Source organism: Cebus imitator, unplaced genomic scaffold (genome assembly GCF_001604975.1).
Source record: "Cebus imitator isolate Cc_AM_T3 unplaced genomic scaffold, Cebus_imitator-1.0 Scaffold842, whole genome shotgun sequence".
In the NCBI taxonomy this organism is placed as follows: domain Eukaryota; kingdom Metazoa; phylum Chordata; class Mammalia; order Primates; family Cebidae; genus Cebus; species Cebus imitator.
The window spans coordinates 161,127-178,123 of record NW_016108157.1 but is presented as its reverse complement, the minus strand read 5'-3'; the positions used below and the strand labels follow the sequence as shown (position 1 = coordinate 178,123).

The 16,997-nt window shown below is 33.7% G+C and overlaps 1 protein-coding gene across 10 annotated transcripts in view; it reads right to left on the bottom strand.

Moving 5' to 3' along the window:
- The window catches only part of LOC108297774 (histone demethylase UTY), a 221,504-nt gene that overhangs the window by 115,778 nt on the left and 88,729 nt on the right, over nt 1-16,997 (bottom strand). For 9 of the 10 annotated variants that reach the window (XM_017520486.2, XM_037735566.1, XM_017520485.2 and 6 more), the window contains exons 7-8: nt 12,959-13,013; nt 9,826-9,860 (exon numbers count right to left, since the gene is read on the bottom strand). In XM_017520486.2, coding sequence (XP_017375975.1) covers nt 9,826-9,860; nt 12,959-13,013 — 90 coding nt within the window. Of the gene's footprint in view, nt 1-9,825; nt 9,861-12,958; nt 13,014-14,124; nt 15,831-16,997 lie in introns of those variants that run through there. The other variant, XM_037735569.1, reaches the window with a different exon arrangement.

Genomic DNA, 16,997 nt, shown 5'->3' with positions numbered 1-16,997 from the left:
AATGTGGCACATATACACCATGGAATATTATGCAGCCATCAAAAACGATGAGTTTGTGTCCTTTGTAGGGACATGGATGAACCTGGAAACCATCATTCTCAGCAAACTGACAGGAGAGCAGAAGATCAAACACCGCATGTTCTCACTCACAGGTGGGTGTTGAACAATGATTTGCATACGTACCCCAGAACCTAAAGTACAATTAGAAAAATTTTTTTTAAATATGATGTAAAAATGCTCAGCAATATATTAGCAAATGAAATAACACAACCTATTTTATAATGCACCAAGGTGGGATTTACTATAGATGTGCACAGTTTTGTTGAAAATCAATTAATGTAACCCATTAAATCAAAGAGCTTTAAAAACAAATCACATGACAGCAGGGCACAAGGATCATGACTGCAATCCCAGAAGTTTGGGAGGTTAAGACGGGCATAATGGCTTCAGCTTAGGAGTTCAAGACCACCCTGAGTAACATGGTGAAATCCCGACTCTACGAAAAAAGTTAGCCAGGTATGGTGACACAGCTATTCTGGAGGCTGATGGTGGGGTTATGCTTGAGACTGGGAGGGAGAGGCTGTGAGCTCAGACTGCACTGCTACACCCCAGCCTGGGTGACAGGGTGAGATCACATCTCAATAATATTAATAATAAAAACTGATGATATCAATAGATACAGAGAAAGCATATGACAAAAGTCAACACCCACTGATGAATAGTTTTAAAAAAACTCAGGAAACTTGAATTAGAAGGAAACCTTCTCAACGTCACAAATCCTATCTACAGAAAATCTACAGCTAAGATTAGTGAGACATTCAAGCATTTCCATCTGTCACTTACAAGGTAAGGATGTCTCCTGTCACCACTGCTTTAACCATTGCACCTAAAGTCCTGGCTTATTCAATAAGACAAGAAAACACAATAAAATGTTTATGCATTGTGAAGGAAAAAATAAAACTGCCCTATCCATGGACAATATAATCTATGTAGACCATCTGAAGGAAGTGACCAAGAAAACCTCTTGGAACTAATGCAATTAATTCACAATTGCAGGGTTTAAAGACTAAAACAAAGACAGAAAAGTTTTTTTTTTTTGAGACAGAGTTTTGATTTTGTTACCCAGAGTGGAGTGTAATAGCACAATTATGACTCACCGCAACCTCTGCATCCCAGGTTCAAGGGATTCTCCAGCCTCAGCCTCTGGAGTAGCTGGGATTACAGACAAGCACCTTCACGCCTGGCATTTTTTTCTATTTTTAGTAGAGAAGAGGATTTCACCATGTTGGCCGGGCTGGTCTCAAACTTCTGACTTCAGGTGATCCACCTGCCTTGGCCTCCCAAAGTTCTAGGGTTACAGGCATGAGCCACTGTGCCCAGCCAACTGTTTCTTATATACCAGCAATGAACTAGTGGAATTAGGAATTAAAAATAATACCCTTCACATAACACTGCAAAATGAAGTAGGTATAAACCTAGCAAACATGTGCAAGATTTACATGAGGAAAATAAGAAAAACTTTGATGAAAATATACCAAAGAAGAAATAGAAAAGTCTTTCTGGATGAGACGACTCAATTCTAACAAGTCATTACATTTTGTGGATATAAACTGATATTAAAGTTTATATTAAGAGATATATTTGTAGTATGTATTGCCCTAGAATATTAGCCAATTTTTTTTGTCTTGCTCTGTCTTCAAGACTGCAGGGCATGATCACAGTCCACTGTAATCTCCAACTCCTGGGCTCAACCAATATTCCCACATCAGCCTCTCCAATATCTAGGAGAGAGGCGTGCGCCAACACAACTGGGTAATTTTTGTACTTTTTGCTGTGTTGCCTAGTCTGGTCTTGAACTTTTAACCTCAAGGAATTCTCTCCACCTCCAAAGTGCTGAGATTACAGAAATGAGCCACTGTGTCTAGATTATTTTTTTAAACTTTTTGTAAAGACAGGGTCTTGCCATGTTACTTAAGCTGATCTCAAACTCCTGGCCACAAGGGATCCTCTGACCTTAGCCTCTCAAAGCACAGGAATTACAGGTGTGAACCACAAAGCCTGTCAGTTCTTCTGCATCTCAAGCTATGTTCCACAGAGAGATCTCCAGAAGAGTCTTTTGTGAGAAATTTTAATTTCTCTAATAATGATTATTTCACTTCTGCCACTTATTATTTTGTATATACATGTAACTTCTTTTTCTTGATGAAATTTTTGAATATTCTGTGTGTTTTTATTCACCAGGGGAAAAAAAATAAGGCCTACTTTTTACAAAGTTCTATGTTATTAATTTCTGAGTCTCTGTTTTATTTATATCCCATTCAAAACATTTTATTATAATATCTTTATGTTCAGTTGTACTTAAATTCATAGAATGACTATGCCTAACACAATAGTCTTTTACATAAAAACTGGATCTGGCTGACTCTTTACATAGAATTTTTGTGTCTGTCTACATAAATAAAAACTGCCTGGTAATTTTGGTACTAAAGTCAACTCTAAATTGTGATTTACTTTAAGAAATAACATAGGCTGAGAGTGGGCTTCATGCCTGTAATCCCAGCACTTTGGGAGGCCAAGGTGGGCAGATCACTTGAGGTCAGGAGGAGTTCAACACAAGTCTGGCTAACATGGCAAAAGCCTGTGAGGAAATGCCCACTTAATCTTTTCACTTATTCAACTTCTGGATTCATTTAGGCAATTTCTAAATACAAAAATACAAAACTTAGCTGAGAATGGTGCATGTGCCTTAATTCCAGCTACAAAGGAGGCTGAGGCAGGAGAATCACTGGGAGATGGAGGTTGCAGTAAGCTGAGATCATGCCACTGCTCTCTAGCCTCAAAGACAGAGCAAGGGTCAATCAAAAAATAAACAAATAAATAAACATTTCATTTTGTTTAAAATGCCTTAATTGAAGAATTATTCACAGTAATTCTAATTATTCACAATTATTAAATTGGTCAAAGTAAATCACTGACATTATATTTACTTTGACAGCTCTACTTGTACTAATAGTAACTTCCAAGACATAAATAAATAAAAACAAAACAAAAAAAGAGTCTAAGAGCATATGCTCATAGGCTACAATTTGAGTTAAATAAAGAAAAACAAAAAAATACACAAATCCATATGTGAATTTACCTAAACAACTAAAAGATTTTGGTACAGTAATACTCAAATAATTATTAACAAAGCTAGTGGCTACTTTGGAAACAAATATAGACAGAGGGTAATGAATTCACAGACCTTGTCTTTTCATTCTCTATATACACATCCAAAATTATGCAGCATTTAATAACATGATAAATGTTAAAATTAATTTCTAAATCTGGAAGACTAGTCAGAACATCCATGTGGTTTTCTTAAAATTTTTTTTATATTAAATTTTAATTTCTGGCTAATTGCGCTGGCCCAAGCCGGTAATCCCAGCACTTTGGGAAGCTGAGGTGGGTGGATGGCCTGAGGTCAGGAGTTTGAGACTAGCCTGCCCAATGTGGTGAAACTCCTTCTCTACTAAAAATATAAAAATTAGCCAGGTATGATGGCAGGTGCCTGTAATGCCAGATACTCAGGAAGCTGAGGCAAGAGAATCACTTGAACCTCGAAGGCAGAGGTTGCAGTGAGCTGAGATTGTACCACTGCACTCCAGCCTGGGCAACAATAGTAAAACTCTATCTCAAAAAAAAAATAAAAAAATAAAAAAAATTCTGGAGCAGCAACTTAGGTACTCAAGTTTCCTACTTCTCGGATAAAATTTCACCATTTATATTCTCCTAGGAAAAAGCTTCTACATTTCTAAACTTCTTGTTACATTTTTATGTAATCGTTCTAAAACATATGCTATTAACACATCTGTAGCCCTGTAGTAAAATTTCTCCAACATTACTTTTGACATTTTTGCTCTTTTTCACTTGTGAGAAATATTCATTTAATCTTTTCAAGTACTCAACTTCAGGATTCATTTAGGCAAGTTCTAAATAGAAAACTAAAAAAAAGGAGGATTAAGGAGATTTACATATATTAAAAATATGTAAAAACACCACCAGAAAAACTAACAGCAGATGATGAAATGCTCCATTTTATCTTCTCAAAAAAAAAAAAAAAAGCCAAAAAGGAAACCAGTATGTTTATTTAGAGATGTTACTATATACGTTACATGCAAACAGCGTTTGTATAAACTTATTTTATACATGTCTTTTAAACATTTACAACATGGATTAAAAATCAAATAACATTCCATCGAGCATGTATCTAGATACACCCTCCCCCGCTTTCTTTATCTATTCATCTGCCAATGGCCATATAGTTTGTTTCTACATCTTGGCTATTGTAAATAATCCTGCAATTATTATGAGTGCAGATAGATGTTGTTTCCTTCCAACATATATGAAGTGAATGGCTGGTTACATGGTAGTCATATTTTTCATTTTTTATGTAACTTTCATCTGTTTTCATAATGGCCTTACCAATTTACATCTCCCAACAGAAGTGTATGGTTCATTGCCTTTTCTTTATTATTTTTAACTTTTTTATAACATCTGCTCATGTTGTGAGGCTTTGTGCCCCCACCCAAATCTCATGTTAAATTGTAATCCCCACTAATACTCATCTGTCAAGGAGAGACCAGATGCCTGGAGGTCATTTCCTCCACACTGTTCTTGTGATAGTGAGCTCTTACAAGACCTAATGGTTTTATTAGGAGCTCTTCCCCTTCTCCTTGACAATTATCCTTTCTGCCACCTTGTGAAGAAGGTGTCTTGCTTTCTGTCACCTTTTATCATGATTCTAAGTTTCCTGAGGCCTCCACAGCCATGCAGAGCTGTGAATCAATTAAACCTCTTTCCTTCCTAAATTAATTACCCAGTCTTGGGTATGTCTTTATTAGCAGTATGAAAACAGACTAATACAGCTATCCTAAGATGTGCAGTGATATTTCATGGTGGATTTCCCTAATTAGTCCTATTAAGCAATGTGTCATATACCTGTTGATCATTAGTACACTTTCTGTGGAAAAATGTCTATCCACATCCTTTTGCCCACTTTTATTTCTAGGTTACTTTTTGGTTACTGACTAGCATGGGATTTAAGATATTTGAGGTATTGATCCTTATTGGAATTTATGGTTTGCAAATACTATCTTCCAAACTACAAAGATGCTTTTAACTTTGTTGATTGCTTTCTTTGCTGTACACAAGCTTTACAATCTGATGCAATCCACGTATTTTTGCTTGTATTATACATGTCTTTACTGCCTTATCTAACAAAATCACGCTAAGATCAATGTCATGTGGCTTTCCCTGCTGTTTTCTTCTATTATGATTTGAAGTCTATGTTTATAAATTCCTCAATCTATTTTGAGTTGCTTTTTGTACATAGTGTAAGATAAAAATCTAATTCCATTATTATAAATGTGGATATCCAGTTTTTCCAAAAAAAACTTACTGAAAAAGACTATCCTTTTCCACAGTATTTTCTTGGAAACTTTGTCAAATACCAGCTGACACTACGTATGTGGAGTTTTCTTTCAGGCTTTCTATAAAGTACCATTGGTCTATGTGTCTTTTTACGTACCAATCAGTATCTTACCATTTTCATTACTATTGCTTTATAAACAATGGCCCAGTCTTGTTTAGCTTGCCCAAGATTCATTCAGCTCTTCAGGGTGTCTTTTGATTCCACAAAAATTTTTTACAACACTTATTTGTATCTCTGTGTAAATTCCAATGGCATTTGCACAGAGATACAAATAACTGTTGTAAAAATTTCTGTGCAAATGCCATTGGAATTTGCACAAACTACAAAAAGGTGGGGAAATGTCTACATAACGCTTAATGTAGTATGTACATTATGATAAACACTGACTCTTCCTATCTATGAACATGGAGATCGTGCTATTTATTTTGTCATTTTCAATTTCCTTCACTGTGTTTAGCATATTTCGGGCTATAATCTTTCAGTTTCTTTTGCAGGTAACTCATTATTAACACATACAAATGCTATGATATTTGTGTATTAATTTTGTATCCTGGAGCTTTAATAATTTGGGGTTTTCTTCTTGAAGGTCTAATAATTTTTGCTGGAGGTGTTAATTAAGGTTTTCTTAAATCTACAAGATCATGAATTCTGCAAACCAAGGCATTTTTTTCCTTCTTCTTCTCAATAAGAATTTTTCTATTTCTTTATCATGTCTAACTCCTCTGGCTAGGACTTCTATTACTTGTTGAACAGGAGTGGTAAAAGTGGGCCTCCCTGTTTTGTTCCTGATCTTAATAAAAAAGTTTTCCATTTTCCCCAGTTGAGTATAATGTTAAGTGTAGGTCTGGGTTATAGGGCCTTAATTATGATGAGACACATTCCTTATCTAATTTATTGAGAATATTTATGAGAAGATTTTGAGTTTTTGTCAAATGCTTTTTATCTAGCTAGTCAGATAATCATATAATCCTCTCTGTCTTTCATTATGTTTATGTAGTAAATCACATTGATTAGTTTGTCAATGTTTGAATGATCATTGCATCCTAAAGAAAATTCCCTCTTGATCATGGTATGTTAGTCTTTGAATGTATTAACTGAATTTGGACTGGTAGAAGCTTTTAGTACTTTCATTACTTGTTAATATTTTTGCTGGTATTTTCTTAAGAATTCACACTGATTTTAGCAATTAATGTAATTCATCATAAAAACACAGTAGCAGTAAACCATATGTTATCCAAAAAGCTACAAAACCTATTTAATTGGCTATTGAAAGATTAGATTAAGAAAAAGGAAAACTCAGTAAATTTTAGAAAATGTAAGTATCAGGTGACAGAAGATAATAAAAGGATATGAGAAAACCCAGCTGACAAAGTCTCTCATTTATTGGTTAAAAATTAGGGAAACCAAAATAATCTATATATGTACCACAGAATACTATATTATACATTGTGGCCTATATAGTATATTAGATAAATACTTGTAACATAATTTTTTAAATTAGGAGGACATTCTTATATTGGTAAGTAAGGTAGCACTGAGATAAAGAATTCCACTGAATATATCCACTGACATGGAGTTACCATATGAAAGCACACTATACATTATTCCACTTCTGAGAAGGCTATACGCAGTTTAGACTTCATATCCTCACTCTATTATACTGCCATCTACCACACAAATAACAGATATATTCTAATTTTTAAAGATTCAAATACAAAAATTCTTCAGTAAGAACTGAAGTTTCAAAGTTTTTATATTTGAATCTTTTTACATTAGACTATATTTTATCTAAAATTCATACATTTCTTTCCTTAAAGATTTCAATAAATTTGAGATTATTTCAATATTTTGAACTGTACAAATAATATGAACAGGTAGAAGACATTTAAAATTACTTTCTCCGTATCAGGTAATATGTGTTCCCACCAAAATCTCACCTTGAATTGTGGTTCTCATAATTTCCATGTACCATGGGAGAGACCAGTGGGAGGTATTAATAATTTAATCACGGGAGCAGTTACCCTCATGCTATTTTCAGGGTATCAAGTGAGTTCTCACAAGATGAGAAGGCTTTATAAGAGATTTTCCCCCCCTTTGTTCAGCACTTCTCATTCTTGTCATCATGTAAAGAAGGATGTATTTCTTCCCCTTCTGCCATGATTTTAAGTTTCTGAGGCCTGTCCAGCCATACCGAATTCCAAGTCAATTAAACCTCTTTCCTTTATAAATTATCCAGTATTGAGAATGTCTTTATTAGCAACGTGAGAACAGACTAATACATAAGGCAAGTTTAATGTTAGCATCAAAAATAGTTTCAAAATATTTTACTATCAAGTATAACTTTTACTAGCTCTTCTCATTTATTAGGGTCATAAAAAATTATCTAATTGGGGCCAAGCACAGTGGCTCACACCTATAATCCCAGTACTATGGGGGACTGACACAGGAGGATCAATTCAGACCAGGGGTTTTCAGGCCAGGTTTAAAAACTCAGCAAGACCATATCTCTAATGAAAATGAAAATAAATTGGCTAGGGATAGTGGCACACCTCTATAGTCCTAATTACTTGAGAGGCTGAAGAGAGAGCATGGCTTAAGCCCAGAAGTTCAAGGCTGCAGTAAACTACAATCATCCCCCACAGTGCACTCCAGCCTGAGCAACAAGGGAGACCTATCTCTTGAAAAATAAAATAATAAATTACTTTTCCTTTACTGGAAGACTAAGAAAGTTTTTTAAAAGGGCATAATAAATGGAAAAAATACATACCCAAAACTTGGAATGGCAGGTTAAGAATTTTTATTCATGACACTCATGTAAAAAGATGGGCAATTCTTAAACTGTTTATGCCTAGTGTTCCATTACTGGAATGATAAGCATGTGGTGGTTATTCATATTCTACTGCTCAAGGCCATCACTAAGGTATGACTGCAAAAATTTATAAAATTGCCACTTTCAGCATAAATAGGTCAAAATGAATTTTGTAAAACCAAGTCAACCTCTAGATTAGGTTGACCTGAAGGTTTAGCAACTTTAATTCAGTAAATCTAAGGCCACTGTGTGTGTCTTATGGAGCACAAGGATATGTGAGGCAAAGAAACATGAAGATAATTCTTAAAAACTGCCCATGAAGCTCCTCCATAGCTGAGTTAAAGAACCAGCTGCTTAATGTTCTATATCTGATTGCACCCCATAGTAATGTGAAAAATAGAAAATATCAACATCTTTCCCATCTTGGATATAATCTCACATCAAATCTACTTCTCTGCATCACTATTTTTTACTTGCACTAGAAACATAAGGCTAGACCTCAAAAATTATATATATGTATAATAAGCTTCCCCCCACCCCATGAAATTTTATTTTTTTTTTCTTTAAGACAGGGTCTCACTCTGCCACACAGGCTGGAGTGCAGTATCACAGCACAATGCAGCCTCTGACTCTTCAGGCAAACCTCCAGCTTTGGCCCCTCAAAGCTAGCTTGAACTATAGGCACATGCCACTATATCTGGTTAACTATTAATTGTAAAGACCAGTTTCACTGTATTACCCAGGCTGGTCTCAAGTACATGGACTCAAGAGATACTCCTGCATCATACTCTCAAAATGCTGGAATTAAGACATAAGTCACCATATCCAACATGGTTATTAAATCTCTCTTTATTTCATAACTGAAATTCAAACTGTTCAGCTCCTCATAATATGAAGAATCGCTACCAATTTTTCTAAGTCTACCAACTCCACCACAAACTGTAAATCCGTGTGTTACTATCACTTTAATACTGTAATAAAACTAAATCTGTTATACGAAGCAAAATATTCAAAAATTAATTTGAAATACCTTTAAAAACAGAACAGCCCTGAAGTAGTGGTAACTATTATTTCTAATGGTTTGATGTTTAAAGCCTCAGTCTTAAAGAAAAAGAGAAAACTTCCATAATAATGACTATTATAATCATTCATTAATATTTTAAAAGAAAACTAGACATTACAGAGTTAGTTGAAAGCTTCTTAAATACAGGCATAGAGGCAAATTATATTAAATCAAAGCACTGCATACATAGCAAGTATTACATTTAGAAAATAAAATACAGAGCTTAAGGTAGTTACAGAAACTGCTATATACTTAAATATCAAATAAAAATTTCCAATTCCCTTGTCTTTAACAATTTGATCATTAAACAAAATTTCAAACATATTAGAGTAAAACACAAAATATATGCAGGAGTATAATACCCAGAGCTCAAATTGTCTAACACGTTTATTTCATTTAAATACTGATACATTGAAGTACATTTTATTTCATCTAAAGCACATGACTGTTTTATTCTTGTTCTTAAGTTAAAACACTTACCTGGGTTTCATACAAATGGGCAATATGAAATTGAACTGCAATGGATCACGGGAAAAGATCAGTTACAATACAGTCTAATTTAATGTAATAAAGTTTTTAAAAAGTAGGGATAATATAAAATGTCAGGCATATGCAAATGCTTAAACTATAGAATATATATTTGATGAGGAGTGTAACTTCTGTTTTAAGTTAAAAAATATGCAATTAAACCTAACAAAGATCATGAGTATTCGAAGAAAAGCAATATGAAAAATTAAGTATATTGTAATCAACTTATTTATAATTCTAATAATCATTAAAATCTGTAACAAGCTTAATTATACTTAATAAAAAGTTCTTAATCAGAATATTAAGTAAACACAGGCATTTAAGTTACATATCTCAACACAAGGTATACAAAATTTTACCTTAAAAACATAATATTAACTCTGTAATCAAGGAATGTTTTTCAATGCATACACTTTTTCTTTATATTCAATCTTGTGTTAACCACTTTAAGTTATAGATCAAATACTAGAAACAATATACGGAAAATTAGTTTACTTTCCACTTTCCAGAATTAGATCACTGTTTTTTTAATTAAAAACAAAAATGGTCAAACTGCCTAAAAAGCAAGATATCAAAATAACTTATATATTGAGTCCTAAATAAATTAAAAAATAATATATTTGGAGACTCAAATAAAGACAAAATGTTTGGCTTCTTTCTGAAGCCCTTCTTGATGCCCCATTCCCCATTACCAGGGCACACAACAAAATCACAATGGATAGTTACAAGTCCAATTATTTAAATTTTATAGTTTTTATTCGTCCATGATAAATATCTTTTCTCATTCTGTTTTAGGATGTATCTTTTAAAACCTATCAAAATTATAAACAGAATATTTACATTTTCAAAGAAAATCCCATATCAATTATGAATTTCTGACATTGTTTTGTCTCTCCTTCCTTCTGAATCTTCCCTCCTTGCTTCTCCTCACTTATTTCTGTCACTGTCCTAAAGATAAATTACACCTGGGATGGATGATACAATTACCAATTCCTAGCTCAATTCTTTAAGATTTTGATTTAGTGAACCTGGGTAAATGTCTAGAAAGCAGCCTCTATAATATGTTCCGCAGCTTTTCAGTAAATTCCCCACATCTAACATTGGAAACTAATGCATTCGATAACATAAATTCCTTTCCATATGAGAAAAATTACTCCAAAACTCTGTAATCAATGAAAATCAAAGAAACTAAAAGTTTGTAAAAGTAGACAAACATAAAATGTTAAGTAATCAGCCATAAAGTAAAACTTACAGAAAAAGGTTAATTTCAAGATAATAACCTCTGCCCTCAAAAACAAAAGCAACGAAAGAAAAAATCACACATATACACAAACAACCACTGCAGTTTACACACGTTGAGAGTTCTTTCCACCCCTTTTCAAACAGGGCTTTTCTTACAACTAAAACCCAGGTAATCAAAATATCATGTCTCTGAATTGGTAGAGAGAAACTGGATGATAAGTTAACAAAAGGAAAAAAGCACCAGGTGCAGTGGCTCATGACTGTAGTCCCAGTACTTTGGGAGGCCCTGAGGCCAAGATTTCAAGAACAGCCTGAGCAACGTGGCAAATCCCCTTCCCCACAAAAAAATAAATAAATAAATAAATAAATAAAATAAAAATATTAGCCTGGCACTGCATGCAGCTATAGTTCCAGCTACTTGGGACACTGAAATGGGAGGTTCACTTGAGCCTGGGAGACAGAGGCTGCAGTAGGCCATAGTTGCACCAAATGCACTCAGCCTGGGCAATAGAGTGAGACCCTGCCTCAAAGGGCAAAACAAAACAAAAACAAAAAACAACAAAAAAGACAAAGAGAAAACCAAAGACTATGTATCATATCATACATGTACCCACCAAATAAAAATAATACAAAAAATCAGTGTTAAGTAGCAACCTAATACTAACTGAACTTACAATCTAAATTAACAAATTTAATTAAACAAATTTAAGCTAGAGTCCCAAGTCTCTGACCTCACCATCCCATAAAGTACAGTATCATATTTTGTAGGATAAATATCTCCCTGTTTCATCCATTTTCTTTTTTTTTTTTTTTTTTTAAGACAGTGTCTTGTTTTTTCACCCAGGAGTGCAGTGGTGCAAACTCATCTCACTGCAACCTCCACCTCCTGGGTTCAAATGATTCTCCTACCTCAGCCTCCAGAGTAGCTGGGATTACAAGTGTGCACGACAGTGTCTGGCTAATTTTTTGTAATGTTAGTAGAGATGAGGTTTCAACATGTTGGCCAGGCTGGTTTCAAACTCCTGACCTCAGGTGATCCACTCACCTTGGCCTCAAAAAGCAGTAGGATTACAGGCATGAGCCACTGTGCCCAGTTCAGGTTTCATTCTTATCTATACATTAAAAAGGAGTCTAACTATACAACTAGGTGTGCTCAGTATGGAATCTTTCAATTATAGACTGAAATGGATAAAAAATGGACATAAAATATCTTTAACATTCAAACATTTTTATTAGAAAGTAAAATCACATAATGGAAACTTTCATGTTCTTTTCAAATCTGATTGTTCCCCAAAGTATTAACTATAGTCATTCATCTTCAACAGTTCAAAAAACAGTATTTACTTTTAAAATTACACATTTTTAAATTATTCATAACAGAACCTGAATCTTTTCATTCAGGTTCTGTTTAATATTGGCTTTGAAAACTTTTTACTTTTGCAACATCACAAGTGCACAGAAGAGTTTCAAAAAACAGGCTCATGGTATGTGGAAATCCTAAGATATTAAAAGGTGAAGTAATTTTTAATTTAAAAACATTGAGGCTACAAAGGAAGAAAAACTACCTGGTGTTAAGTAGGTAATCATATTTGTTAGTGCTCTGTGAAATATGATCAGTCATTTCTACAGTTATCAAATAATAATAGTGAATTATGTTTAGGAAAGAAAAATAGTACCCAAATCAACTAAACTCCAGTAACTTAAACCCTCTGAACAGGCACATGCCTCATCATTTCTCAAAAATCAAGGAAAGTAGTACACAAAAGTGTATTCAAAGAAATGATTTCAAATGTCCTATCAATAATATTCTTTGGTCAAAAGTATTTTATTTAAAACTACTTACTTTCAGCACTGGACAAAGTACATGGATTACAGTCAATCAAAGCTAACTGAAAATGCTGTAAGAGAAAAGTAAAACTATTAATGCTGGAATAGAAAAGTAAAAATATTAAATTTACAGTTGCATAAAATGAAGTTTTCTATTTTAGGCTTTTAATGTCTATCATAAAATAACAAAGCTATGCTATATAACAATGCACTACACTCAACCAAATAAAATTACTATAATTCCAAATGTATTGTTGAAATATGTTATCAAGTTATTTCCCTGAGATAGTTAAGAACAGAAGCCATATGAAAGAATTTATTATATCAACTATATTTATATTTTCATTATATTAAAAAACTTCCTATACTTGAATCTTCCAGTAAACAAAATATCAAGGTATAAGATGAGATATGTACTTCAATTCATTTTTTTTTAAATGTGGAAAATCTAATTATATTTTCAGAGGATTATTTCTTATCTTAAGATGAGAACTGAACTTTAGAAATCAAATTAGATAATCTGAGAATTAGCATAAAGAATAAAACATACCTGCTTTCACTGATTCTTCAATGTCACTATACTTCAAAACATTGAAAGCCTGTATTACAACCTACACATACACACCAAGTACCCATTTTTAAATTCACATGTAAAATACAGTTGTTCTTTGCCAATAATTTTTTCATTTTTTGACAAGAGAGGTCAAGAAACTGGACCTCAAGCACCGAAAGCGGCATGCTTTTAAACATATGTAAAACAAGATGCTAAGCATTTTAAATGTATCTAAATTGTGTGTTTAAAATATCTATAGTCATTTACGAAATATTAAAACATTTACAGTTCTACTCTAAATATATCATATAAGCCTATGCAGAGTGCAAACCAACTTCTAATTATCCATCTACCGACAGAATGAATAATTACTAAAAACATATGGTAATTTGATGTCTAAAAACTATGAACTACTTAAAAGGTAATAGGAACAAAATTGTTTTAAATAAAATAACACATACAACTCTTTCAAACATTCTACAAACTATCCCCATAAATATTCAGAGTCTCCACTAATTTTCAAGAATAATCAACCATAACAACAATAAAGAACAAGCTACATTAAAAGTCAACTAGAAAAAAGTCATTATCTACCATATAAGTATTAAAATTGTACTAAAGATACTGACATTTAATGATAAAATGACAGGTAATATACAGAATCAAAACATATGCTCTGGCCAGGTGCGGTGGCTTACGCCTGTAATCCTAGCACTTTGGGAGGCCAAGGTGGGTGGATCACCTGAGGTCGAAGTTCAAGACCAGCCTGGCTATCATGGCAAAACCCCATCTTAAAAAAAAAAAAAGAAAAAGAAAAAAAAAACATACGTTCTTTGTAAAAATAAATTGTATTAAACCAGGTTTAAAAATTAAAAATCAATGTGGGAGTAGAATCACTAAGAGCCTAACTTTGCCTACTTAATTTGAGAACCGTCAGTTAACAAAACAAATTAATGTCTGCTACATGATAATACAATGAAAGAATGAGCACAAACAGCATAATGAGAGTGAACACTGTAGCTACCAGACATACACCTGGCATTTGTGTTACAATATTAAGCTAAATAAATATCTGTATAAAAAGATTAAAATTGGGCCTCTGTCATGTCATATACGAAAGTTAGCTTAAAATGAATGAGACACATAAACTTAACAGATAAAGCTATAAAAGTCTTAGAAAGGTATACAGGAAGAATCTATATGACATTGAATTTAGCATTGATTTTTCTGGACATGGCACCAGGGACAGAGGTAACAAAAAAGGAGATTTACTTTGTTTCATCAAAATTAAAAACTATGTACATTAATGAATCACAATCAAGATACTGAAAAGAAAAAATATTTGCAAATCATAAACCTGATAAGTAATAAAAATACAGAATACAAAATAAGTTATAAAAAGACTCAACAACTCAAAATAGGCAAAGAACTGGAATAGACATCTCAAACACGAATCAAAACCATAATGTGATATCAATTCACTCTCATTAGGATAGCTATTATGAATCGAGGAAATACAAATGAAGAAGTTTTTTTTCTTTTCATTTATTGGCAAAGAGATGAAGAAATTGAACTTCAGACACTGAAAACAGGGACTCAAAGCTCTGTATGCATCAATGTTCAAGGCAGCATTATCACAGGAGTCGAAGTAGAACAACGCTGATATTCACCAGAGATTAAAGGAATAAGAAAATGTGGATTATCTACAGAATAGAATATTATTCAGCCAAATTCAGCCTAAAAGAATGGGAGGTTTCTGCCAAGCCGTTTGAGGTTGCAATGGGGTCAGATCACACCAATGTGCTCCAGCTTTGGTGATGGAGACCTTGTCTAAAAAATTCTGATACATGTCACTCATTGATGAATATCTGAAATATACCAAGTGAAATGAGCCAGATGTAAAAGGACAAAATTGTACGAGTACATTTATATGAGATTTCTATTCGGAGCCAGAAGTACAATAAAGGAACTCCCAGGTATTTGGAGGAAAGGGGAATGACAAAGTATTGATTTATGAGTAGAAAATGTTTGTATGGGATAATACAAAGTTCTGAAAATGAAGAGTGGTAATGGTTTACACTTCATTGTAAATAATGCCACTGAAATGTACACTAAAACGGTTAAAACGATAAATTACATGTTATGTGTATCTTCCCACAATAACAACCAAACAAAAAAGACAAAACCTAAAAAGTATTGAGGCTTCACTTAACTTATGAAGTTATTATTTAACATCATTTTTGGGTTTTTTTGTTTTTTATTTTTGAGATGGAGTCTCACTCTTGTCACCTAGGCTAGAGTACAGTTGCTTGATCTCACCTCACTGCAACCTCCATCTCCCCGGTTCAAGTGATCCTACTGCCTCAGCCTTCCAAGTAGCTGAGATTACAGGCACCCACCACCACGCCCAGCTAATTTTTTGTACTTTTAGTAGAGATGGGATGTCGCTATGTAGGCCAGACTGGTCTTGAGCTTCTGACCTCAGGTGACCAGCCCGCCTTGGCTTCCCAACATGCTGGCTGGCATTAAAGGTGTGAGCCACCTTAACTTCATTTTTTAAGACTTACTACTTGAAACATATTCTGAAATTGGTAAATTATGCATAATACAAATATGCTGTTAATAGTAAATACTTCATTCAAATTAATGAAAGATAATAATATATGAAGGGATTCAGAGTATGCCACCTTAAAATATGCTATTCTGACAAAAAGATTACTTTCAGCCACAGGCAAATCCGAGGAAACAGGCATAATTAAACTTCCTATTCTCCTTTCTACCTGAAAGGACATGAGAATTCCTAATTTGTGAAGACAACTTTATACTCTATACTCGTATAGGCTTAAAGACAGCACAGGAGTAATCTACATAACTTCTTCCAAATATTTACCCTTCCACAATTTGCCTCCCCTATAAACTCCAAGTCCCTTTCCTTTGTCTTGTCACTTCTCTATAAATTTACTGTTCTTTTCCTTATATCCCACAGCAGCCCAAATTTTAATCACTCCTCTGAGTTACTCCCAAAAAGAAAATAAAACTTCAGGAACCCCTAAATTTATGGTGCCAAGAAGGAAGTAAAACCCTGAAAACTGAGTTGCATAGAATGTTTGCAATTCTGCTTCTTATAGTTTCTTAGATAATAGCTCCAGCTCACTGATCTTTTTCCGCAAATAACAAGGAGACGCCAGACATTTCTTCCCCTTCCAGTCACTGATGTGAGATTGTCTCTTTTATCGGCCTAACTCAGACTGGATAGTGCCCAAGACCCCATTACAGTTACATCTTTAGTGTGAAATGCTAAATATACCTTTCCTGAAAGAAAAAGACTACCTCAACAAATCAGCTTTTTTTAAACTATACAGTAAGGCTTACATGAAAAGTTTTGTCTGTATAAGCAACCCAAAACTTCAACACTTTGTAAAACTTTCTTTGGAATCTGTTTGCAGGGACTGTAACTTTGCAGTTTAACAAACTCTACTGAAACATTATGCTGACCTTTTTT